The sequence below is a fragment of the Protomyctophum parallelum genome (assembly GCF_964188405.1).
Source record: "Protomyctophum parallelum genome assembly, chromosome: 19".
In the NCBI taxonomy this organism is placed as follows: Eukaryota; Metazoa; Chordata; class Actinopteri; order Myctophiformes; family Myctophidae; genus Protomyctophum; species Protomyctophum parallelum.
In genome coordinates, this window is record NC_139717.1 from 29,991,716 (window position 1) to 30,017,916 (window position 26,201).

Consider the following 26,201-nt stretch of genomic DNA (forward strand, 5'->3'; position numbering starts at 1 on the left):
ACTGCACACAGTTTTCTGATTACTCACACAGTAATCTGTTTTTTCTGGGCATGTAAACATAGCCTATTGTAATCAGTGATTAACCTTTACACTAAGTGGAGCAACTACTTTCATATGCACACAATGACTGGAATTCAATCACATTACACAGTCCTCAAATTAAATGCCAGATTATAACAGTTGTCTTTATATTAAACGCCTAGATGTTTGAGGGCCCCTCCTATGCACAGCTTTGCGTGTAGGTGTGTTTGAGCACGAAATGTGTTTGTTGCATGGAATGTGATGATTTGATTGGCTGATGTATGAAGATGTATGATGAATATTCCATTAATCCATATATTTTCGATCTGATATGGTGGTATTGAGACCTCTTGATCTGTTGATGGCCTGGCCATAAATAAATCCAAGTAGCCCTGGGTGGAGGATTTGTGTTTTCTTAACCCATGGTCAATGAATCTCACCACTTGCTGTATGTAAAATGTAAAACAATTTACAGTAGTCAGTGTTTTTCATCGTATACAGTATTTAATCCACTTGGTTCAAGGTTTCTTTATTGTAACGTTTTGTGCACTGGATCCTCAGACATTGTAGCAGCATTAATGATGGTGATGATGATGATAATAATGAACATACAACAACGAGGGCGGTTGACTTTTTCTTTTCTGATTGTCTGGGGGAAGTATCTATTTTGCTGTTAAGCATGTGCCTACAGTACTTCCTAACAATTTAATTTAAATTGAATCACTACGTCAGTGAGGATGGAATATAGGATATAGATTAAGCTAACAGGCTGAATTGTAATTTATTCAAAAGATAAAGCACGACAGGCTCAACGAATTCAGACAACATTATGCAAACTGTGCAACAACAAAGCACATTTCAAGACTGATGCTTTTCATAATTACACTACTCCAGCTGCCCTGTTGTTTCTCATTTAGGCAGCTGTGCTGTTCAGAAAGAACAATCAAAGCAGAGACTGCTGTCTCCCATCCAAGAAGAGACTACAAATGAATATGGAGCACAGGTCAAAGATCAAGTCAGTCCTTTTGGTGTCAGAAGAGTCCCACCCGCTAATCCCGAAGACAGGTACTATACCATACTCATACTGTATGTCTAAGGGAATGGTATGCAGGACATTGCACGTATATTTTATATGTTATTTTTTGTTTTTGCTTTATTTGGATAGCATAGTCCCAGACCCCCTGTTGAAGACCCTGCTTTATTCAGTAAACTCTAAACTGAAAGATTGTTTTGTACCTTTATTTGAACACATGTTCTAGTGTTGTAGGGTGGTTTTCCCTTGATGAAAACAGTTGCCACTTCTGGTTATTTCCAAAATTCTCCAGTTTGATTATGTTTGTATTTGCAGGTATTAGATGTGAATAACTTAACAGTTGTGGTTGTAGTTGCCATGTGCAGACAGGGTAAAGGCCTTAATGTTTTCTCACTGGTCTGCAAGGCCTATCAGACCTGCTCTGAGGGAGCGAGAGAAGACCTTCGAAAAGTTTGTAGAGGAGCAACTGAAAGTGGATGAAATCACCAAACCCAAACACAAGCAGGTAAAGTATACTGCATGAAGGAACACATTCGTCTTACATTGTAGAGTCATTGTTTTAGTCCATTATTCAACAAATAATGGTTTTCACACACAAGGAAGGGTCTGTTAAACTACTAATACTAGTAATAACAAATGGCTTTAAAGGTTATTCATTATTAGGTGTATTCTATTAATGAAGACTAAAGAGGAAAATGCTTAAGTTCTAAAGATTCTTTATGTATTTTTCCACTGGATTTTCATTTGTTTTATTCTCTTTTCTTAGTTGTATAAAAATAAATTAACTTAATCTGTGTCTTTCTCTCAGGACACTGCCGAGGTGAGAAGGTCGACAGAAAAACGTTACTTTTTGCGCAAGGGAGAGGGTATGTCTAGGACAGAGAGGGTTAAAGATAAGGACACTGTCCAGTGGAAGCCCCAGAGGAGGGCCTCCCTTGACCACGAGCAGCCCAGCAGGAAGTTAACCAGGGGCAGGCAGCAAAGGCGCTCCTCAGCCCCCTCTCTGGACATTAAAGATCAACTTGCGACAGTTCAGAATGAGGGTATCAGGGATCCAAAAAACAAAACCTCACTTAAATCACAGAGAAACAGCCATACTCTGTGTCATCCCCATAACCAGGAAAAGTGCCAGACTGAATCCCAGGCCCGGTCTGATTCCTCTACCCAGCTCCAAACATTGGAACAACCCCCGCAGCTTTCCATAAACCAGGCCAGCTCCCCTCTTCGGCCCCATCCTCCCTCCATGGGTCAAATACAAGAATGGACCAGCATGCCAGCTGTAGGAGACAGAAAGCAACGTCTCTACCAATTACGAGAGAGAAAACATAACAGTAAATCAGGAGAGCAAAGACACTGTGATGCTATGGAGGTCCGCCAGTTACGTCAGCAAGAAGCCAGAGTAAACCAGCCAACTGGGAATGATAATAATCAGTCTTTCATACAGCAGAGACAGAAGGAGGGAAAACTGGGAAAAACCACTGGAAAAGGAGGAGGAGAAATGAGGGAAAGTGAATTTGAGGTCACAGCAACACTGAGGACATGTGAACTTCTGAGATCATCTCATGTGGCCTCGGAAGAGCGAAGTTGCGGCCCCGCGAAAGGGAATTGCACAGAAGTGTCGACACTCAAACAGCCTGCTGTTTCAACTGAACCGCATCAGACAAAACATTTGAAAACTCATCCATCGCCTCAGAAGAATAACACAATTTGCCCTCAGGTCGGGACAACTCAGGAAGTTATTGTTGGTTTTAAGACAGTGAATGACCACATAGTGAGAGTCACAGGCCCAGAGATGGAAACTCTTTCCTCAGGCTCTGCCAAAACAAAAACATATTATTGGACCCGACGACGCAACAATTCAAAACCAGGAAGTAGAAGGGCCCCAGGCTCCTTTTGGGTCAAAGGGCATAGACAACCTACAACGAAACTGGCATCATCATGTTCCACCTCACTGAACAACATTAGTCTAACTTCGCCTCCTAATGCCATAAGAACTTCCTGTCATGCCAGCACTAGCAGAAGTAGCAATAGTAATTGTAGTAGTGGTGATGATGATGATGATGATGATCACCCACACTCCAAGTTCTATCACAATCTCAAGCACCCGTTCCCAGTTCCTTTCCTCCAGCACCAGGATTCCAATCTAGACCTGTCGGAAGGTGACTATGCAAGTGATGGGCCCAGCGAGGCTGGAGAGGAGGTTGTGATCTCCGACCTCCTCACACAGAAGCCACGCATCAAATCCAGGCCGACGTCACGTCTCTCTCTGTGCCGGGAGCCGTCCCCGTGCTGCAGCTCCAGCAGCGATGGTAAGAATGTTATTTATTTCAGCATTTTACTTTAACATTTACATTATTGAATATATCTAAATAGAAACACATTTTTAATTATATTTTCAATCTGATTGCAATTTGCTACGATAAATGAGCCATGGTTGGACTGCCCTGGTGACTCCTAATCCAGGATTAGAATTTTTATGAATATGAAAAATTCTACCTTGAGATTGATGGAAATATTCCATTTTTCATTGTGTCGCCAGTGGTGTAAAGCAAAAGCAACTAACCAAAACTCATCTCCTCTCTGTCTCCCCCAAAAACACTAATAATATAATAATAATGAGAAATGTGGAATAATGAAATTTGGTCCATATAACAATCTTAACAACAATCTTACATACGTATGTTCATGTCTCCATGGACATCTTTTAAATCATAGAAAGGATATGTGTTTGTGATTTTTTTTCTGTTTTTGAAAACATGTTCTATTTTGCACAGAGCTTAGGGACATAGTCTGGTGCAAAACACAGTCCCGAAGGACTCCGTCCCACACACCACAGCTGTCCTTTAGGAAAGCGCCCCTACAGAGCAGCACAGAGCCTCCTGGGAGCAACTCTGGCCGAGGAAGAGCGAGGAAGCGAGAACCCATAAGCTCTGAGAAGCCCAGAGCCGAGATTCTCAACGAAACGATGGCAGCATCTAAAACGGGCACCAGGAGATCAACCAAAGCAGAGGGTGAGAAACCTGGGGTTTCTATTAAAATGCTCATGAGACACCATAGGATAAGGTTATACCCGACATTGTATGTAAACAGCAAGTATGTTCACAACACGCACACACACACACACACACACACACACACACACACACACACACACACGCAAAGCAGGACAAATGAGGCGTGCAGGAAAAATGTGTTTGTACTGTAGGTATCATGCATCAGTTATTTAACATGTGCCTCTTCTCTCACTTGTAGGTAGTCAGGACGCCTCACCCAGAATAAAACCAAAAAACCCTGCTTCATCACAGGATAAAGCCAAATTGCAACAACAATCAGTGGAACTTCACAGGTAAAACCTCAGAGGGATATTTTAATCAGAAATGATTGATGTTGAAAATAGCATATGTAGCACTACAAATATAAAATGTTCTATATTCTAGAACATATATTTTGTTTCCTGTTATACATTCTAGAACATATATTTTGTTTCCTATTCTACACAAGGTGGTACAGTACAGGATGTTGATTATGTTATCAGTTTTAGATTTTAGAGCTCTTGTGTCACACTATGAGATAGCATAGCAAGAATGTTATGGAGATACAGTAGCATGTTAGACAGATGCTAGGTTTGATATTTGTCTGGTATCCTAGTTGCATAACTACATTGTGCTCTACTTGCATGACAATTGACCCTGTTTTATGTCTAGGGACATGTTCATGCCATTTACTCTGATCTTGCACTTCTAGGTCACTCTAGATAAGAGTATAAATGCATTAATGTAAATTGTAGTGAAGGGCTTATCTCTGCCTTGATTTAGTCAATTAAAGCCAGGGTTTAGCAAACTTCATAGATGGCAGGGATCGCCTTGGATTATTATTATTTTTCCCATGGGCATGATAAATGTAAGTAACACTTGTAATATGTCTTTTGTGGTCCAGATTATCAACCCTGGAAGATAAAAAATGTCAGAAAAGGTTATTTCCCGCACACTCAACACACAATATGTCTTGATAAAGTTCCTTGACTGGGGAATTCATTTGTGGGAATTAGGTGTTTCTTCAAATGTTTGAGGACATGCAATAATAATAATCATCATTCTGTGCTTCAACAGGTGATCAAGTTTTGCCATGAACAAATCGTGTCTTACACTTTTGCTTATTATTAGCCTGTGAAAATATTTTGACTGTTATTGCCAATTGTCAAAACTTTTACAAGTATGAATTGGCATAGCCATTATGGTATGGAAAGTGCCATAATGTGCCATATCTACGTGAGACCTACCTATGCCTTAATTTTCATTCAGAGGGGGACATTAATGTATTCAAAGTAAATAAATATATTATTGCAACAAGTGTGATAAATCAGTGTTTTATCAGCCATCTACTGTGCTTTTCTTTCTTTCTTCTGCTCATACCTGAGGCTTTCTTAATCTGTGCCCTTTTCTTTCCGTTTCTCCTAATGCATTTGCTTCTTTGCAGAGATAAAGCGGACCTGATGGAGGAGATAGGCAGTGGAGGAGGTGCTGTTCAGAGCAGCCATGCTGTTAACTCTTTGCCAGCGACTCACCAAGCAGGTGGCGTGATTAAAATGGAGTCCAACGAGGCCCAGGTGAATCTCATGTGTGGGAAATTACAAATGATTACATGGTGATTACATTACATTAAATGTACGGGGTTATTTAATCCATTTAATCATAGCGCCCAGTGATTTATAGCAGCAGAGCACATTTAGCGACGGACCGGATGCTATCCCGGATGTGGCTGAAGTGGCTTGATGTAGCCTCATGCATAGAAGGAAGCATGAGGTCAGTCCGCGTGTGTACGAGTAACTCAGAAATTATTAACTAGTTCAATTCCAACACCTCTGTCTACATAATAACCTGTTAAGCTGGACTTGTACCTTCACTGTGTGTGTGTGTGTGTGTGTGTGTGTGTGTGTGTGTGTGTGTGTGTGTGTGTGTGTGTGTGTGTGTGTGTGTGTGTGTGTGTGACTGAACTGGTATCACTGGTTTTGCACATAATCTGTTCCTCAGAATGAAAGGCAAAGTACCCTTAAGTCATGTATTCATGGTGTGAGTCACAGGCTCAGGGCCACTCTCAGGACTAGTGACTGGGATTTGATCCAAGTTGAGACTCACCTGATTTACTGGAATTGACATGGGAGTGGGACCCCGGTTTGGGACCCCGGTTTCCCTGTCAGTGAATTGACATGGGAGTGGGACCCCGGTTTCCCTGTCAGTGAATTGACATGGGAGTGGGACCCCGGTTTGGGACCCCGGTTTGGGACCCCGGTTTCCCTGTCAGTGACAACAACTAAAAGCGACGTGAATGATGTTGTAACCTGCCCTCTTCCCCTGAAATGTCATCCATCTGTCACCAACAGAAGGTTCATTGTTAAGAAGGGAGACTGATCAGAAGGAAATGTTTTGAAGGCACCTAGGAAAAACTCCCAAATGATGCCACTTACTGTATGGCTTGCTACAGAGGAAGTCACTACATTACAGCCTGAGCCGCCCAATCAAACATAATACACTTTTTGACAGTTATTCAAGTTATTGAATGACCACATTTTGTTATGACTCTCTGGTCTTCCATTCCATCCCTGAACAGTAAACTGGCCTCTTTATCTTTCTTCACTGTTATATTACTGACAGGTAATATAATATAGCCTAGACAGAATAATAGATAAAAAGCCATTTGTCTTTATGGACATTTTAGGGCCTATGGGCTAGTTTAATGCAGATACAGTGCCTGATGAAGGTCTGAGCGACCGCAACGTTGCATTAAAGTTTAAACTATATATTTTTTGCTCTTCAAGTTCACAACTCTGATAACCTGTCCATCTTAAAGGGGAATACCACTCATTTTCAACATTTTACTATGTCATTAATATACCTTAGATGTGTTGTGTGGAAATAATAAAAAAGTCCCCCCATTCTGGTAAAGAATGATACAAAATCATTAACATGGTGAATCACATCTTGATGGTGTCATCAAGATGTGATTCACCATGTTAATCATTTCCACACAATAGCTCTAAGGTATATTAATGACATAGTAAAATGTTGAAAATGAGTGGAATGCCCCTTTAAGTAGGTTTGCAAAGTGACTTTTTCTCCTATCATTGTTTTGGATATGTGGATGTCAGGATGATAAGGGGGACTCAGGCCTCATATTGACAGGACTATTGTCCACTTAGCCAATTTACCTGTGAATGGGTAGGTGAGAGCACAGGGTTTAGATTAGGGTGATACATTTATAAAAGTTGTAGCTATTATATTCAAGGCTTTTCTACGTTATTCCATTGCACAATAGACAATGTGTGTCCTAGTAGATTTGTTTTGTGATTTGCATCTGAATGTGACTTATACCATGCAGTCAGTTAGTTAATCACAACGAATGCACACAACAATGGTGATGTTCTTTCTTCCCTATGAGAAAACCAGGAATGAACATCACAGCACTTGAGTCTCTTTGAACTCACATTGCACACCAAAAGGCTGAGGCAGCATTAGCTTTTACCTTAAAGTGTAGTGATAATGTAGGAGCAAACCGCATTTATTAGGATAGATTATCCAAAATATTCCAAAATGGCTCCATTGCCCTGGGTGGGTCCCCATGTCGTCCTGTACATTTGACCATGTCTACATCCTTTTATTCCTGTTATCCTCCTGTGTGCCGAGTGCAGTACATAAGCCTTTTCACCTCTCTTGCTTGACTCCACTTCTGTCCGCACCTCTGTTCTTCTCCCAAGTCAACTTCATTTTTACTCCCGAAATTCCACATAGAGGGTTGTGTTTTTAGGCACCACCTCTGTCAACTGGGGTCAAATTTAGCCATGGCCAAAAACCTTTGCACAATAACCTAATCACTCTTCATACCCACCCCCACAAAAAGGATTAAAATTCTAAATGACTTCACCACACATCTGGATAACAACTTGTTAATAGCTGTGAATGACTGAATGAATCAGTGGTCTTCAGCTGTTTGAAATGTTTTCAACAAGGCATCATCAGAAATGACTTTTTCGTTTTACTGGAAAAACTCCAAACGCCATTTCCTGTTTGTCAATAGAGGTTTGTTAATTGCTCTTGTGAAGATCCACTGCCTCTTGTGTATCCAAACAGTTTACACCCTCACTTCTTTACAAGGTCAACACACCATTCACATCGTACGTTAGTCATTGGACACATGGCAGTGGCAGGCAGTGTGCCGTGCGTGGGTGTGTGTGTGTTTATGCAGGTGTGTCTGAAATTTGTCTGAAATTCTTTATTAGGAACAATCCCTTGAGTTGAACCATCTCGTTTTCAAGGGTGTTTGTGTCTGTGTCAGCAATCAGCATGCACCCGAGTTTTGTGTGTGTGTGTGTGTGTTACTATAGCCTTTACATAACACCGATACCTCTGTGTGTTCGTACGTGTGGGTGCACATAGGAGCTGAGAAACCAGATGATGGCCCTCCAGCAGTGGTTGGAGCAGAGAGAAAGAGTCTGGTCTTTGGCTCAGAGTCAACTGCAAAGCCAGCTGGATGCTCTGACCAGAGAGAACAGTGAGCTGAGAGGGATGCTCACCCCAACACAACAGTACAACCTGGTGGCCAGGCAGTGTACTGCACACACAGACACTGCATCCCAGAGAGGAACCCCAAGTATAGAAGTAAACTGAACTTTCAATTTGGCCAAATAAGATCAAAATAAAGGGTTAAACTGTGCGTGCGTGTGCGTGCGTGTGTGTGCGTGTGTGTGTGTGCGTGCGTGTGTGTGTGTGTGTGTGTGTGTGTGTGTGTGTGTGTGTGGGGGGGGGGGGGTTATTGGTTATTGGTTTATAAATATAAAGGTACGTTTGTATACATTTTAAGAAATTTAAGAAAGGGTTTTAAAAGATTCTGTGCATTCTGCTTGCCTTAGTATAAACAGTAAACCCACTCTGTTTATATAGGTTGGAGATATAAGGATGGGTGAAAGGAGATCATCTATCATTTACAAAAGGTCTTCACCCCGACATTGATCTGATGTGGATCTATGTCGGGGTGAAGACCTTTTGTAAATGATAGATGAAAAGGTAACCACCACCTATGGCCATATTTCACTATTTATTAGAAAACTATAAAAGGTATATTTTTATATAATATATCAAAATAAAATATATTTTATTATATTATATAAAATGTGTACACGATGGAAATATATACAGTACATTTACAAATGAGTGAGAAAACAACCCAGTTCTCAGAGGAATTGCATGTGTGCATGGGCTCCTGATGCTGAGACTATTGATAGATACAGAGTAGACTTCCACGATAAATGGAACAACCAGTGAGATGTTCTGACGTGGTTGCACACACAGTCACAGTTTAAACCTCTTCAACCACAGCGCCCTGATATGGACATGTCATTTTAAGAAAGAAGATCTACATGCAGATCGGTCAGATCGGTCCCTGGAGTACTCTGATCAACAATGTAATATATATAGGGTTTAAAGGACCACTTCACCACTTTTCAACCTATCTTCATATAATAGGTCCTCACTAATAATCATGATAAAATGGTGCAATTGTTTTCTACTCAGTCTGTGTCTCATAGGAGGGCTGTGGGCAGTTCAGAAACCGTCTTCCAGTGACGACATCGATGGGGAATACAAGCTAATAAAAACTGCATGCAGGCTTTCTAGTCCTGAAAAGTTGCAATGCGACAATGGAAGCCACCGTTCTCACGATAATGAAAATCTAAACATTTTTGTAAAAGAATCTTGTTTAAAAAAGAATCTGCCTAATGATGATGTCATGGAAGACGGTTTCTAAACTGCCCACAGCCCTCCTATGAGACACTGACTGAGTAGAAAGAAATCGTGCCATTTTATTATGATTATTAGTGAGGACCTATTATATGAAGATAGGTTGAAAAGTGGTGAAGTGGTCCTTTAAGTGGTTAATAACTATTGACTTCATTTGGAGAGACGTTGCCTGCTGACTGATGATCAATGCAAACCACATTTATTATAGCATTGAATCGCTGATGTAAACAATCAATGCCATTAATAACCCTTTTTCAGTTGAAAATACAATTGTTTGTCAAGAGAGGCTTATTTGTGGCCCAATGTATACATCCTTAGTTTTCTGACCTCACTATGGAAATATAAGTTTATAGCCTACTAAAAGAAACTCACTTGAGTTTGCTTTACAGCACATTTACTTATAGATATTCATGCACATAGTGGGGGATTTTATTTAGATGACAGTGATTAAAAACACCCACTTCCTTTTCAAAAACAGCTCCACTGCATGTCAGCTGCATCATTTCTATGCTGATAGCGTTGGCCTTATGGTGGGAATCATGGAATGGTCGGGTCTGTGAACTGTTGACCGCATCAAGAGTTATATTCATGTTCTCTGTCCTGTTTGTGCGAATACTGTGTATGTTTTATAACTCCAGGATCCTGTGAGAAACACACTGGGGACCCATACAGGCAGACCTCTGTCAGGGACCCGTAGCAGAAGTGCCACACCAGCCTTCAGCACACCAACTTATCACAAGAGACCAGCAACGCAATACTCGGTCTGTCTGGTGAAATAAAATGATATGTATTTTATATCACAATATTTTTATTTATTTATCACATGGTCAAAACTGTAATTCACCCAAGCATTTGGTTTTGATAGAATTTATATACTATTTTTTTGGTTATCTCAATACTCATTATACAGACGACCTCTTGCAGTTGCAGTATTATATCCTGCAGTCCCCTGGTTAGACCAAAGCAGAACAGACACTCCTCTTTCCACCTAACGACCTGCAGTCTAAATCTAATTAGTATCAAGTTATTCAACTATATAATAGGCTCTGAAGTGGTCTTTAAGCACCCAGAAATAATTGATAAGGAACGACAATAGTTAGTGTCACACCACAGACTTTGGCATCATCACTTATGTATGAAGTGCAAGCGATACACTCCCTGTGCCAATTCTTTCAATCCATACCGTTCGTTCCAACCTGATTTTATATTTGAATTGCTGGCCCTCTTGTATTATGCATGGACACAGTGGCAGTGAACCAGTGGCTCAGTAATGAATGTTGATAATCCAGGTGCAGATGGACTGGAATTGTATCCACATTATTTTGTAACATACTGTACAGTACCAATTCCAGACATATGCATATTTCTTTTGACCGGTTTATCCTATTATTGTCTCTACCATGTACTGTAACTTCTATACACGAGTACGTTCTGATCATAGTGTCTTTCTCTCACTAGTCGCCCAGCCCACAGGCGGGCAAGAAGGAGCAGAACCCACTCACACCAGGCGGTGACAGTCGTGTGTGTGAAGAGACATGCTATCCTGATGGGAAGGTACCTAAAAACTATCATCATGGAACTTAGGTGACATGAGTTTCACTTTCAGTAAATAGCTCATGGGGTTGGGAATGGGTTTAATAATTCATTTATGAACTACCGTACTGTTCCTCAGTATGATGATTGTCTAAATAAAAATCATTATTATAGTCTGTTCTCTGGTCTTTGCCTGTTAAAGGACCAATTCTTCCTTACCTACACTATGCCTTGTATTTAAATTGATGGATTGATAATACAACCATTTTTTTAAAGAGAGAAAATGTGCAGTGATTCCAGTTGTGTTTATGAGGTGACAGTACTTCATTAGACCCGTTGGTGTGGTTGTCATATGCAATGATGTCTTCCCTTTGTTGACAGTCAAACGTCCCAATGAAAAAAAACAGTGATATAGTGACATCACAATATCATCCCCTCCCCTAACCCCTCCCCCTTTATCATACAACAACAGCTGTGGTGTACGGCTTCAGTTGAGGTGGACCACCACCCATCACCATTCACCAGGCAAACCAGGCATACTTAATGAAATAGTGGGCATGTCCACATAAAAACGATATTTTAACATTTGAAACAAAAAATATTCCTCCTTATATAATCATCATACTATCATCATCATCATCATCATCTAATTCTAACACGTGTCCGTGTGTGTGTGTGTGTGTGTGTGTGTGTGTGTGTGTGTGTGTGTGTGTGTGTGTGTGTGTCTGTCAGAAACAGTGCCGTAACTCCTTACTGCCTGCACCAATCACTCCCCACTTTTCACACAGGCATTGATATAATATACCCTACCATATAGGTTGGACAAAATTACTAGTACTAGTCCTTACCTGTTGTAGATATTGCCCCCCCCCCCCCCCATAAATATTGTTAATTACCGTTAATTTTAACCTTTTTTTAATGAATAAGAACAGCACTATAACATGAAAGTATTCGTACAAATGCATGGTAGGGAAATGTTTTCATGCAACATTTACACTTATTAGCCCACAGACCCCCATTTGAAAAGTATGAAAGATCCCCAGTTTCACATGCACCACAGAAAGTATGAACAGTCACACAGGTACTCCCAAATGTATGTACAGTGTCGGTAATGTGATTTATTAGATCATATTATTGATGTACTGTATGTATTTTGAGGAAGGATTGCTTTAGTTGTGAATAGACTTGTCCACTGAAAAACAGTACATCATACTCTAATCATATCATACTATTAATAACTCAATGTCTGAATGAATGTCTGAATGTGTGTTTGTCTTAATGTGTGTCAGAAACACTGTAGTAGCTCCTCACTGCCTGCACCAATCACTCCCACTTTTCACACAGGCATTGAGCATAATAATACAGTGTAGGCAGACACATATTGGGGGGTGGCAGACACACACACACACACACACACACACACACACACACGTTGCAAAAGCGGCTCGGAACTTCGGAAGTGGTGGAAGGCAACGTGTGAAATAAGCTGTGGATCCTGCGTGATGTATGCGGGCGCAATATTGTATAGGCCACTGTTTGTTCTGTTGCGGCGGTAGCTAGAGGAAGCATGCCAGTGAGCGAGAACGGTGGCCTGCTCTGATGCAGGTGTCGCTAGGGGGGCGGAGGTGGAAGTTGCGCGTTTTAATTAATTAAAATTAATGTTTAATTTGTGAAATGGGAAAAGGGGCTCCGTTACGACCTCCATAATATTATGCTCAATGCATGTGTGAAAAGTGGGAGTGATTGGTGTAGGCAGTGAGGAGCTACGACAGTGTTTCTGACACACAGACAGACATTCCTTCCTTCAGACATTGAGTTAATTATAGTTTGATTTTATTCATAAAAAAAAGTTACATAGTGCTGCTTTAAGAAGACTTACATTGTGGATATAGTATAAATTCAAACCATTACCTCATTAACTCTCAAGACAAGTGAATTGTTCTCTCAAGACGGCTTATACTTTTAGGGACATTTTCTGTAGACTGATTTTGTTGTAATGATTGGGCTTGTCTCTCTGGTCCTCCAGACAGAGCAGCTTCTCTCTACTGGCAGCAGACTGATCACTTTTCCTGACGGCACCAGGAAGGAGATCTCAGCGGACCAGAATACCCTCATGGTCACCTTCTTCAACGGAGATGTCAAAACCATGTCGGCAGAGGGGAAAGTGGTGGGTGCCACACTATCACAGTACAGTGCCAGATGAAAGGCTGGGCGGGCCAGGCAGCAACATGTCATATTTACATGATACATTTATTTTGTTCAACAATGCAGTATGCAAAATTCAACATCGAGATATTGATACCTTGTGCAAAAGGTGTGAAGTGCAGTCAATGCTACTGTATCTGAACTCCAGAAACACATGCTTCTCATATAGGGAATTGGCCAACTCAGGTGCTTGATGATCATCAGGATGGCAAATACAGTGAAAGTCGGAAAGAGACATATTAATTAGTGCCGTTTTTATACAGTACATTAAATAGACTAGAGTATTGAGATATCCGACATATTTTCCCCATGTTTTCATTTTCTTTGAGCAATAAGTTATCTTTGTGTTCTGTGTTGCTTCCCCTTTCACCTGTGTTAATTTGCGAGTCTGCTTTCAATATTTGACCACGTGGAGACAGACATCTCATATAAATATGATTAAAATATGCTATATGCATATTTAATGTTTTACATATTGTATTTACATTTTACTGTGTAGAAGATATTAATTGAATGGCTTGTGTTTAGTCTAAACTTTACCTTCACAATCAGACTCCACCAACAGTCAACGCCTGTTGATAGAATAGAATAACAATGAATCACACAGTAGCCTGACCTAAGCAGAAATATTTCTGGCCTAGATGGGAGGGTCGCGCCTCAGAAAAACGCGCACCCTGATTGGATCTCATCGATCTGTCCATCACCCCCGGCCCCTCCTCTCCCCCCTAGTGCAGCGCTACGTCACATCATTTAGAGCGACGCCCACCCGGAAGGGTTGACTCCCACTTTTAGACTGGTTCAGCCCACGGCTTTTTCCAGGCTTTCATCTTTCGCGCAGACGAAATGAAAGCCTGGGTATCGAGGCTAATCACACAGTAACCCCAATATTATTGTTTGAGACATAGTTGCACTACTGATATGTACTTCTTTGGAATGTGACTGTACTGTAGGTGTATTACTACGCTGAAACACAGACAACACACACCACCTATCCAAATGGTCTTGAGGTCTTTCACTTCTCCAACAAACAGATTGGTAAGGCCTGTTCTCTCTTTACATTATGTGACTGCATTGATCAACACACGTCTTGTTAAATGAAAGACATGTTTTTGTCATTAATGTTAAATGGTTGATTGTTGCTGATTGCTCGATTTTTGTTTGTGTCTCTGTAACAGAAAATTATAATATAAGTATAATTGTATATAGAATGTTCACTCTGGCATTCCTATTTTGACCATGTCATAATAGACATGGTTAATAATTCAACATTTGAGTATCAAATATGGGTTAAAGCCCAGTCTGATTTGCAACGTAATTAGTTGCAACTTCCAACTAAAATGGAAATGGCAGTGTTCCAAAAACTGCAGGTCAGTGTAGTTTTTGGATAATGTTGCAAGTGGCTGCAGTTGCAACGAGTTGCGTTTTGAATCAATGGGATGGTTAATGGCATCGCTGTCTCCTATGATAGAGAAACATCATCCTGATGGGAAGAGAGAAATAGTGTTTCCAGATCAGACCATCAAGTACCAGCATCCTGACGGCAGAGAGGAGACTGTCTTCCCTGATGGAACTGTGGTTAGGCTTTCACAGTAAGGCTTAACTACTTACACCCTAGAATGTATGACCAATTCTGGTCATATAATATGTGAACATTCTGCAAACATACTCTGCGTTCGTGATTTTAGGCATTTTTTTCAAAACGGGTTACTCCTGCAAGTAGCCAATCAGGATTGAATATAAATATACTGATTGATTACATGACTATAAAGTGTACCGATTTGTGAGATGTTTGGACAAAATCTGTAGGAGTAATATTAAGACATTTGTTTTGCAAAAATATGCCTCCTGGTGGTGCTATAAAAGGCTGATGTCAAAAGAATGGGGGAGAGTTTGCATGCAAAGTTGATTGATAATTTGGGTAGGTTGGATTTGTCAAAAAATGTAGTCCTAATTATGAATAGTGTTAGGAGGGTCTAATGCCAGCTAGACTATTGAGCACCAGGACCAGCTGACGGAGGGAACGCTACATGATATTATTTAGATTTCAAGGGATGTGTAATGATTTTTGGGGTCAAACATTTTAGGTACTCCCTTTCTTCCCCTCCATCTCACATGGCTGCACATAAGTGCAGTGCGTGCGTTCACTCGCACACACGCATGCACGCACGCACGCACGCACGCACGCACGCACGCACACACACACACACACACACACACACACACACACACACACACACACACACACACACACACACACACACACACACACTCACTCACTCACTCACTCACTCACTCACTCACTCACTCACTCACTCACTCACTCACTCACTCACTCACTCACTCGCTCGCTCGCTCGCTCGCTCACTCGCTCTCTCTGTCTCTCTCTGTAGAAGCAACATTGTAAAGTGATGTAACTGGGATGTGTCGATTGGTGTAACCAGCACATGGATGATGCACCTTCCTAGTTCAAATTGATTTGCGAGCTAAGAATATATATTTGAAGTTCATATTTGCTGCAATTAAGAGCACACACAATCCGGTTCAAATATTGATTGCATTTGAGAATGTATGTCAAACCATATTTCATTCATTTTCATTTCAAATTAACAGTGCATCTTAAAACATATTCCTCAATTTAGCCATTTAAAGAAGTCTGTATATTGATTCTTTAAGTCAGACAGTTCGATGAAAAGCAATCACCCTCATTTGAATTAATATGTATTGGTCCTTTGTTGCTCCCTCAGTTTCAATGAGTTGTATTTATTTTGTTCACTATTATTTGTACAACTTATCAGTGTTTAGTCTTAGCATGACACTTGTCTTGTTTGCAGGTCAGGTGAGAAGACTGTGGAGTTCACCAATGGCCAGAGAGAAATCCACACCTCCCAGTACAAAAGGAGAGAGTATCCTGACGGAACAGTAAAGACCGTCTACTCAAATGGACGACAGGAGACCAGGTACACTTCGGGCAGAGTGCGCATCAAGGACAAGAGCGACATCAACACATGAAGTGTGTGTGTGTGTGTGTGTGTGTGTGTGTGTGTGTGTGTGTGTGTGTGTGTGTGTGTGTGTGTGTGTGTGTGTGTGTGTGTGTGTGTGTGTGTGTGTGTGTGTGTGTGTGTGTGTGTGTGTGTGTGTGTGTGTGTGTGTGTGTGTGTGTGTGTGTTATTATGTTACATCTACACCTGTCTGCTTGTACAATTGTTTAATAAAAGAAAATGGCAAAATAAATTATAAAACAATATACCCTCTCTCTCTCTCTCTCTCTCTCTCTCTCTACCTAATATATAGATATATATATATATATATGCCTGATTTATTTTGAATGAAAAGGCATTTTTTTAAAATATATATTTTAGTTCACCAGTCACCAATTAGAGAATTCTGAATGTCTATAAAGTATTCATTGTGAATGTATAGTGTGCTGTGAATTGAGATGGCAGGGCTTGTGGTGTGGTTATCGACCCCACACATCCGACAGGTGTAACTGTGTAAGCAGGACTACTCTTTCCAGAGAATGGCGTATTATTCATGAGGCGTCCACAAGGTCAATGTCTTAGCCTTTCTCCTTGCCTCACATGCTCATGTGACTGACAGGTAAGAAGAGCCTTGTTACAATACCTCCTAACCTGAAGGCACTGAAATCATATAGCCATTATGCAGGTGAGCACTCATATTTACCTATCCTACTCATATGTACATTAATCACACCCACTACTACAGATACACGCTGTACCACACACGCATTGTATAGTAAATAATGTGACATCCTGAACAAAGATGTTCTATCAAGACGCATAAACACTATACACAGGCTAATTTTGTTTTTTAATATGCTGTGCCACTACTGTTAATCACTCCAACAATAAATGCTATGTCGTAGTAGTACTTTCCCTACAGGCTTTATGGCAGACCAAATGTCCAAAAGCTTATTTTAACTGGAGAGGTAGCAATCTCTGAGCAGTGGGGGGTCCTTTGGTCCCCAGAACAAGGAATGAAAATCTTCCTCGCCGACACCTCTCTCCTCTCGCACCTCTTCCTCCAACTGCCTCTGTTTCATCTCTGATCGGGTTTGGCCAGTAACCAGCTGACCAGTCAACCTGTGGACCTCCTGGATGGCTATCTTTACATCCAGTTTGTCTCGTGAGGCCTTCAGAGTGGCTTTGTTGAACGGAAATGTCAGTATGAAGTCTCCAACTCTCAGCGGAGGAGTTCCGTCTCTGGCTTGTGTTCTGGTGCTTCCCCAGGGAGGCCTCAGCGGCTTGTGTCTAGCACAGTGGATCAAAAAGCAAAGTTCAACAGTTTAGCTTTCTTTCTTTTCTTTTTTTTTGTTAAATTCTGAAAGTTTTCAAGATCATTTGAAAAGGATAATTATTTCAAATATACTTTGAAAACATATATAGCTATACAATAACTACCTATGGATTTCCGGGAGCTTACAAGGCCCTGCTTTAAGCAAGGCTCCATCGACGGGTGGATGCCTCTGCCTCAGATAGCTATGTCGTGGTCGAGGGCTATCAGATGTCACTGAGGAAACATTGCTGTCTTCCTGCATGTCCATCTTGGCTCTTTCATCGTCACAGCGGCGTGTAACTTCAGACATGAGGAGTGCCCCGTTGACTGTTGGCCATGATGCCAGAGCTGGGCGTAAAGGTTCATTTATGGGTGACCTTGAATGTGGGTCATGTATCGGGTTCACACCTCGGACAGCACGGTTCTCGATTCTGCTAACATTTGTGTTAATTACCCAACGCCTCTCTGTGTGTATCCTTTTCAAGTCAAAGGAAGGCAGGTGTCTTTGGCGGTCTACCAACAGATTATATAAACTCAGCTGGCTGTGGGTTCTTTTATGGGACTGGTGCTGGCAGAGCACTTCAGCAAGAGGGAGTTTCTGTGTGTGTGAAAGCTGAGTCGGTTCACAGGGGGTTTTAGCCAGAGTTTGTGAGGACTGACTACAACTCTGTCTCTTCCGAGTCTGGGATCTACTACACTTAGGGAGGACAAGCTCTGAGGTATGGCTGCTGAGGCAGCAGGGCCGCTTGTGCATCTGTCTCTGGTAGCCACTCCCTCGCAGGCAGTCATTTGACCTGTAGTTCATTAGATCGATTAAGTCCCCAATTAACCCCTTTTTTACCGTCACATCTACCTGGCAGTCTAGGGTCAGGGCCGGGCTGTAGTTGACCTCCAGCAGCCACGGCTTAAACTTGGAGTCGACAAGGATGTCAAACCCGAACAGCTCAATACAGTTGGGACTGGAGAGTATGGAGGGGGCAATGGTGAGCAGGGTCAGCGTGACGATGTTGTTGATCTTCTGCCAAAGAGGGAACGCGTTGATGCCCTGGCTGTGGAGAAAGCATCTGAACTTACTCATGGTCCACTTGCACCCTTGGCCCACGCTTTCCTTGTCGCTGGTGTAGAAGGGACCAAACTTGTTGATGCTGGTGTTGGTGAGATGAGCGAAGAGATTGTTCAAAGAAGACAGGTCGTACTTCTCGGTGGCGAAGCGCACCAGCCCCTCCTGGTGTATGTAGATGGTCAGCGGGACAAAGCTCTTCACACACACGTAGATCCTAAGGTCAAATTTGTAGCCTGAGATGAGCAGCGGGCTGCTGATGTACCTCTGCACGATCACAGGCGAGTCGTAGACCAAGTCCTTAATGTCCTCAAAGATGAAAATGCCTCGGCCGCGGGAGAGACCAACGGGCTTACAGATCCAGTAGACCGATGAGCCTCCACATTTGATCAGGCGGTGTTTGGTGTATTCGGCCAGGAAGCGTGTGTAGTCATTGGGGAGGATGAACACGGTGGGACTGAAGTCGTAGAGTGCTGAACCATGTGCACCCCTCATCCTCTTCAGGTGCCGTGCCAAATAGTCCTTTAAACAAAATACACATTTTCGTTTTGTGAATTAACCACTAAACCTATTTTTTGTGTTGTGTACTGTGTATATTTTAATGTATTGTAACTTTTATTTATTTTTATTCATGGGTTTTTGATTATTGTTTGGACCCAAAGTTTCATACAATTGGGTCAATAAAGTAACCAACTGGTTAAGTACTCAAACGCTCTTAGGTCCTATTTAAGATGCATAATGTCACTGTTAATAATAAAATAGCTGATATGCTATGATTACACAGCTATTACAACAGCTGTGTTGGCGGTGGATGTGTTTAAATGACATCACTACTACCTTTCGTGTGATGCTACTCGTTTTTGGATGGTGGTTGAGACGTTGCCATGGAAGCAGGTTCTCGTAGTCGGAGTTGCGGAAGGTGGAAGCTCTCCAGTAAAGGTTCCAGTCCCCTGCCTTCTGCTCCTGTTCATTGTACTCCTCCCAGCCGCGCTCCAGCAGCACCTCCCTCACCACTTCAGGGGCACCATGGTGAAGCCGAAACACCAGGGGTGGGGGGTCCTCCCCCCTGTCGCCATCCCACATCAGAAACACACTAACATCGGGAAAGCTGTGTCATTTTAGATTTTTAGACTTTGGCTATTAAAAAATAGCCGATATACAAGCTCATTAGCCTGGCTAATAAGCCAGACTCAAATCATTTTTGGCTGATTCGGTCTGGCTTATTAGCCAGGCTAATAGTAAAGATGATGTCCATGTGATCCAGAGGTTGTGAGTTCAAATCCAGCTTTCCTCCAGCTTTCCTCCTGTGTTCCTCCTACTTTCACTCAGCAACATGTTTTGGAGAATAATATTCAGAAGAACACTGGAAAGAGATGGAAAGCTGAAGAGTTTCTCAGAGATCATGATGGGACTCTGATAAGATGCTGAGCCACAGGTTGTTGGTTCAAGTCTAGCTGAGTTCATAAAACTATGAAACATTTCAAAGATTCCTTTTCAGGCAAACATGCCCACCGTAAGATGAACCTAAATAGGTTTGAATGGGGTTTCTAGGTGTAAGTATGTAGGACTAGTAGCATGCCAAAGTTTGTGCTATTGCCATAGAGAATGCATTGGGTGTTTAAGTTAAATAACTCAGAAACTATAAAACATTTCAAAGTAAAAAAGTTCCAGCATGTGTCTCCACAGTAAGCTGAATAATAAAAAGTGTGAATGGAGTTTCTAGGTGAAAGTGATTTTTGACGTGCCAATGTATGCCATTGAGCCCCATTGTACATTTGAAAGCACTATATTTCTAAAACCATGAAACATTTCAAATATTCCTTTTCAGGCAAACATGTCCACCGTAAGATGAACCTAAGTAGGCTAGAATGGGGTTGCTAGGTGTAAGAATGTAGGCTTCTATGTTGTTAGCAAAACATCATCATGGGTGTTGCGGAGGATGAGAAACATTCGTTTCTCATCCTCCGCAACACGCATTCTCATACACCGCTATACTTTTAAGTATGTTGCGGTAGAGAACGTCATCATTTTGGACCATGGGCTATAGCCCATATCGTACGCCATACTATAGCACGCCGTTTTTCATCATTTTTGAGGATTTGAAAAAAATGGAAAAAAGATGGGTTATAGCCCATCGTTTTTGAATTTTTGATTATTATTTTTTATCCTCGTATTTCATCATTTTGGACCATGGGCTATAGCCCATATCGTACGGCATACTATAGCACGCAGTTTTTCATCATTTTTGAGGATTTGAAAAAAAAGGGGAAAAAAAGAAAAAAAAAGATGGGTTATAGCCCATCGTTTTTTGAATTTTTGATAAAAAAATGTATCCTCGTTTTTCATCATTTTTGACTATGGGCATGAGTAAGCTGAATAATAAAAAGTGTGAATGGAGTTTCTAGGTGAAAGTGATTTTTGACGTGTCAATGTCTGCCATTGAGCCCCATTGTAAATTTGAAAGCACTATATTTCTAAAACTATGAAGCATTTCAAAGATTCCTTTTCAGGCAAACATGTCCACCGTAAGATGAACCTAAGTAGGCTAGAATGGGGTTGCTAGGTGTAAGTATGTAGGACTAGTAGCATGCCAAAGTTTGTGTCTCATCCTCCGCAACACCCATTCTCATACACCGCTATACGGCGTGCTATAGTATGCCGTACGGTATGGTCTATAGCCCATGTTCAAAAATGATGAAAAAAGAGGTTAAATTTATTTATTTATTTTTTTTAAACGATGGGCTATAACCCATGTTTTTTCATTTTTTTCAAATCCTCAAAAATGATGAAAAACGGCGTGCTATAGTATGCCGTACGGTATGGGCCATAGCCCATTGTCAAAAATGATGAAAAACGAGGTTAAAAAAAATTCAAAAAACGATGGGCTATAACCCATGTTTAATTTTTTTTCAAATCCTCAAAAATGATGAAAAACGGCGTGCTATAGTATGCCGTACGGTATGGGCTATAGCCCATGTTCAAAAATGATGAAAAACAAGGTTATTTCTTTTTTTTCAAAATTTCAAAAACGATGGGCTATAACCCATGTTTTTTTTTTTTTTTCTTTTTTTTTAATCCTCAAAAATGATGAAAAACGGCGTGCTATAGTATGCCGTACGGTATGGGCTATAGCCCATGTTCAAAAATGATGAAAAACTTTTTTTTTTTTTTTTTCAAAGTTTCAAAAAACGATGGGCTATAACCCATGTTTTTTTTTTTTTTTTCATATCCTCAAAACAGACGTCTAAAACACGTCTATTTTTAGACTTGTTTTAGACGTTTATAAACAGAACTGTCCATCTAAATTCTAAACGGATGGTTAAATATAAGTTCCCGATTGTACCTCACGTGCCAGTGTGGCACCGTAGATAAACCTGGGGTTTATAAGCAGAACATTCCGGGTTCAATTCTCCTGAAGAACATTTTCACTGTCCATCTAAATTCTAAACGGCTGGTTAAATATAAGTTCCCGATTGTACCTTACATGCCGATGTGGCTCAAAAGATAAATCTGAGGTTCATAATCCAAAGGTTACTGGTTCAAAACTAATACTCAACCAATGCTGCAGTAATTTGAACTTTTCAAGGCTAGAATAAAAAATAAAAACTCATAAGCACCAGGAGACATCTGCTGATTGCCCCAAGGTGCCTTAGCTCAATGGTGTGGTGTGCTTGATCGGTAGCCTCTGCTACCACCTGCCTGCAGGTTCAAGTCCCATGCAAGGTACTAGTGAGGACCATCGGGAGACGGTGCTCTCTCCCCCTGTTTCCTGAAAAGTAGCATTTGGGGGTTATGTTTGAAAGAACCCTGTCCACCTAAAATTTTACAGATAAGAATTAGGTCAAACGTTTAAAAATAAAATAGCAATTTGGCCCATCATCTGACAGAAAGAATAGTCTGTGTATTTGCATACTGGGCCAAAACTTGGTTGGAAAGTCCCTCTTTTATGTCTGGCTTCCAGGCCAGTTGGAAAAGGGCAAACTGAGAGGTGGTAAGAGTATGTTAAATTGGACATTTTCATGGTAAAAGGTTAGCTGGACAGGGTTCTTTCAGACATAAGCCCCAACCGTTACATCTCAGGAAACAGGGGGAGAGAGCACCCTCTCCCGATGGTCCTCCAGCACCTTGATGTCATGACATGGGACTTGAACCTGCCAACTGCCTGTAGCAGAGGCAACGGGTCAAGAGCTCCACACCATTACGCCAAGGCACCTTTGGGAATTCAGCAGATGTCTCCTGGTGCTTTTGAGTTTTTATTTTTCATTCAAGCCTTGAAAAGTTCAAATTACTGCAGCATTGAGCTGTAGGAGGAACAGGACTTGAACATGGAATGTCTGTACTGAAAGCCTGATGATTAGACCATTGCACCATCAGTCAGACACTCTCAGGCAAAGTCTCCTGGTCATTTTGAAGTGATCTTTTGTTCGTTAGCCTTCAGTTAGTAAAGTTTAAATAACACAGAATCATATTAATCAGATGTTTCTTAGCGCTGTTGAGGTCTTCTTTTATATGATAGTGTAACAGCCGGGAATCGAACCCTGGTCTCCCACGTGGAAAGCCAACATCTTAACCACTGCGACAATTAGAGTTTTGAGGTAGTCAGGCTGAGGCTGTGAGCCACTGCTAGAATAGCAGTAAATGAAGCTCAATAACTAGCATTAAACTTTAGGAAGAGTGGGATTTGAAAATGAACTCTCTGTGCGGAATAACCCCTACTACACCATCACTCAGTAACATCTGCCTCTTTGTACTGTTAGCCTTCAGATAGTAAAGTTGAAAGAATCAAGAGTTGAACATAGAATCACGTTCATCAGAGTGTAACACCCAGGAATCGAACACAGGTCACCTGCACTGAAGGCCAACATCTTAACCACTAAGCCAAAGCAACTGCCTATGGCTCAGGGGAGATATGAGACTTTTGAGGTCATCAGGCTGAGGCTGTGAGCCACTGCTATACAATTAAAAAAAATAAAAAAACGATGGGCTATAACCCATGTTTTTTTAGTTTTTTTTTTAAATCCTCAAAAATGATGAAAAACGGCGTGCTATAGTATGCCGTACGGTATGGGCTATAGCCCATGGTAAAAAATGATGAAAAACGAGGATAACTTTTTTTTCAAAAATTCAAAAAACGATGGGCTATAACCCATGTTTTTTTTGTTTTTTTTCCATTTTTTTCAAATCCTCAAAAATGATGAAAAACGGCGTGCTATAGTATGTTGTACGGTATGGGCTATAGCCCATGGTCAAAAATGATGAAAAACGAGGTTAATTTTTTTTTCAAAAATTCAAAAAACGATGGGCTATAACCCATGTTTTTTTTTTTTTTTTTTTATATCCTCAAAAATGATGGAAAACGGCGTGCTACAGTATGCCGTACGGTATGGGCTATTAGACGAGCGTCTAAAAATGGGATAAAAAACGTCTAAAAATAGACGTCTAAAACACGTCTAAAAATAGACGTGTTTTAGACGTCAATTTTTAGACGTTTCTTAGACGTCTATTTTTAGACGTTTTTTAGACGTCTATTTTTAGACGTTTTTTATCCCATTTTTAGACGCACGTCTAATAGCCGGCTATTACTCAGTGGGATGGTCAAAAATGATGAAAAACGAGGATTCAAAAAAAAAGTTCAAAAAATCAAAAAACGATGGGCTATAACCCATGTTTTTATTTATTTTTCATTTTTTTCAAATCCTCAAAAATTATGAAAAACGGCGTGCTATAGTATGCCGTACGGTATGGGCCATAGCCCCTGTTCAAAAATGATGAAAAACGAGGTTAATTATTTTTTTCAAATTTTCAAAAAACGATGGGCTATAACCCATGTTTTTTTTTTTTTTTTTTCAAATCCTCAAAAATGATGAAAAAGGCGTGCTATAGTATGCCGTACGGTATGGGCTATAGCCCATGGTCAAAAATGATGAAAAATGAGGATAATTCTTTTTTCAAAAAAAAAAAAAAAACGATGGGCTATAACCCATGTATTTTTTTTCTTCATTTTTTTCAAATCCTCAAAAATGATGAAAAACGGCGTGCTATAGTATGCCGTACGATATGGGCTATAGCCCATGTTCAAAAATGATGAAAAACAAGGTTATTTTTTTTTTTTCAAAAATTAAAAAAACGATGGGCTATAACCCATGTTTTTTTTTTTTTTTTTTTTTTCAAATCCTCAAAAATGATGAAAAACGGCGTGCTATAGTATGCCGTACGGTATGGGCTATAGCCCATGTTCAAAAATGATGAAAAACGAGGTTATTTTTTTTTCCAAAATTTCAAAAAACGATGGGCTATAACCCATGTTTTTTTTTTTTTTTCATTTTTTTCAAATCCTCAAAAATTATGAAAAACAGCGTGCTATAGTATGCCGTACGATATGGGCTATAGCCCATGTTCAAAAATGATGAAAAACAAGGTTTTTTTTCTTTTTCAAAATTTAAAAAAACGATGGGCTATAACCCATGTTTTTTTTTTTTTTTTTTTTTTTTTCAAATCCTCAAAAATGATGAAAAACAGCGTGCTATAGTATGCCGTACGATATGGGCTATAGCCCATGTTCAAAAATGATGAAAAACGAGTTTTTTTTTTTTTTTTCAAAGTTTCAAAAAACGATGGGCTATAACCCATGTTTTTTTTTTTTTTTCATATCCTCAAAACAGACGTCTAAAACACGTCTATTTTTAGACTTGTTTTAGACGTTTATAAACAGAACTGTCCATCTAAATTCTAAACGGATGGTTAAATATAAGTTCCCGATTGTACCTCACGTGCCAGTGTGGCACCGTAGATAAACCTGGGGTTTATAAGCAGAACATTCCGGGTTCAATTCTCCTGAAGAACATTTTCACTGTCCATCTAAATTCTAAACGGCTGGTTAAATATAAGTTCCCGATTGTACCTTACATGCCGATGTGGCTCAAAAGATAAATCTGAGGTTCATAATCCAAAGGTTACTGGTTCAAAACTAATACTCAACCAATGCTGCAGTAATTTGAACTTTTCAAGGCTAGAATAAAAAATAAAAACTCATAAGCACCAGGAGACATCTGCTGATTGCCCCAAGGTGCCTTAGCTCAATGGTGTGGTGTGCTTGATCGGTAGCCTCTGCTACCACCTGCCTGCAGGTTCAAGTCCCATGCAAGGTACTAGTGAGGACCATCGGGAGACGGTGCTCTCTCCCCCTGTTTCCTGAAAAGTAGCAGTTGGGGGTTATGTTTGAAAGAACCCTGTCCACCTAAAATTTTACAGATAAGAATTAGGTCAA

General features: G+C 40.7%; 2 protein-coding genes across 2 annotated transcripts; one reads left to right on the plus strand and one right to left on the minus strand.

Moving 5' to 3' along the window:
* Window positions 1-3,994: 3,994 nt before the first annotated feature.
* Window positions 3,995-16,590, plus strand: LOC310876903 (centrosomal P4.1-associated protein; the record flags this gene model as incomplete). Its single annotated transcript, XM_083790553.1, has 11 exons — window positions 3,995-4,065; window positions 4,307-4,400; window positions 4,991-5,026; window positions 5,531-5,660; window positions 8,485-8,706; window positions 10,482-10,604; window positions 11,302-11,397; window positions 13,403-13,543; window positions 14,532-14,616; window positions 15,050-15,170; window positions 16,413-16,590. The coding sequence occupies exons 1-11, from the start codon at window positions 4,020-4,022 to the stop codon at window positions 16,588-16,590; spliced, it is 1,272 nt and encodes a 423-aa protein (XP_083646679.1). The 5' UTR covers window positions 3,995-4,019.
* A 925-nt stretch (window positions 16,591-17,515) lies between these two features.
* ttll2 (tubulin tyrosine ligase-like family, member 2) lies at window positions 17,516-20,017 on the minus strand (the record flags this gene model as incomplete). The annotated part of the gene is made up of 3 exons (XM_083790554.1): window positions 17,516-17,849; window positions 18,000-19,456; window positions 19,772-20,017. 3 exons carry the CDS (start codon window positions 20,015-20,017, stop codon window positions 17,516-17,518), a joined length of 2,037 nt encoding a protein of 678 aa, XP_083646680.1.
* Between the last annotated feature and the right edge of the window lie 6,184 nt (window positions 20,018-26,201).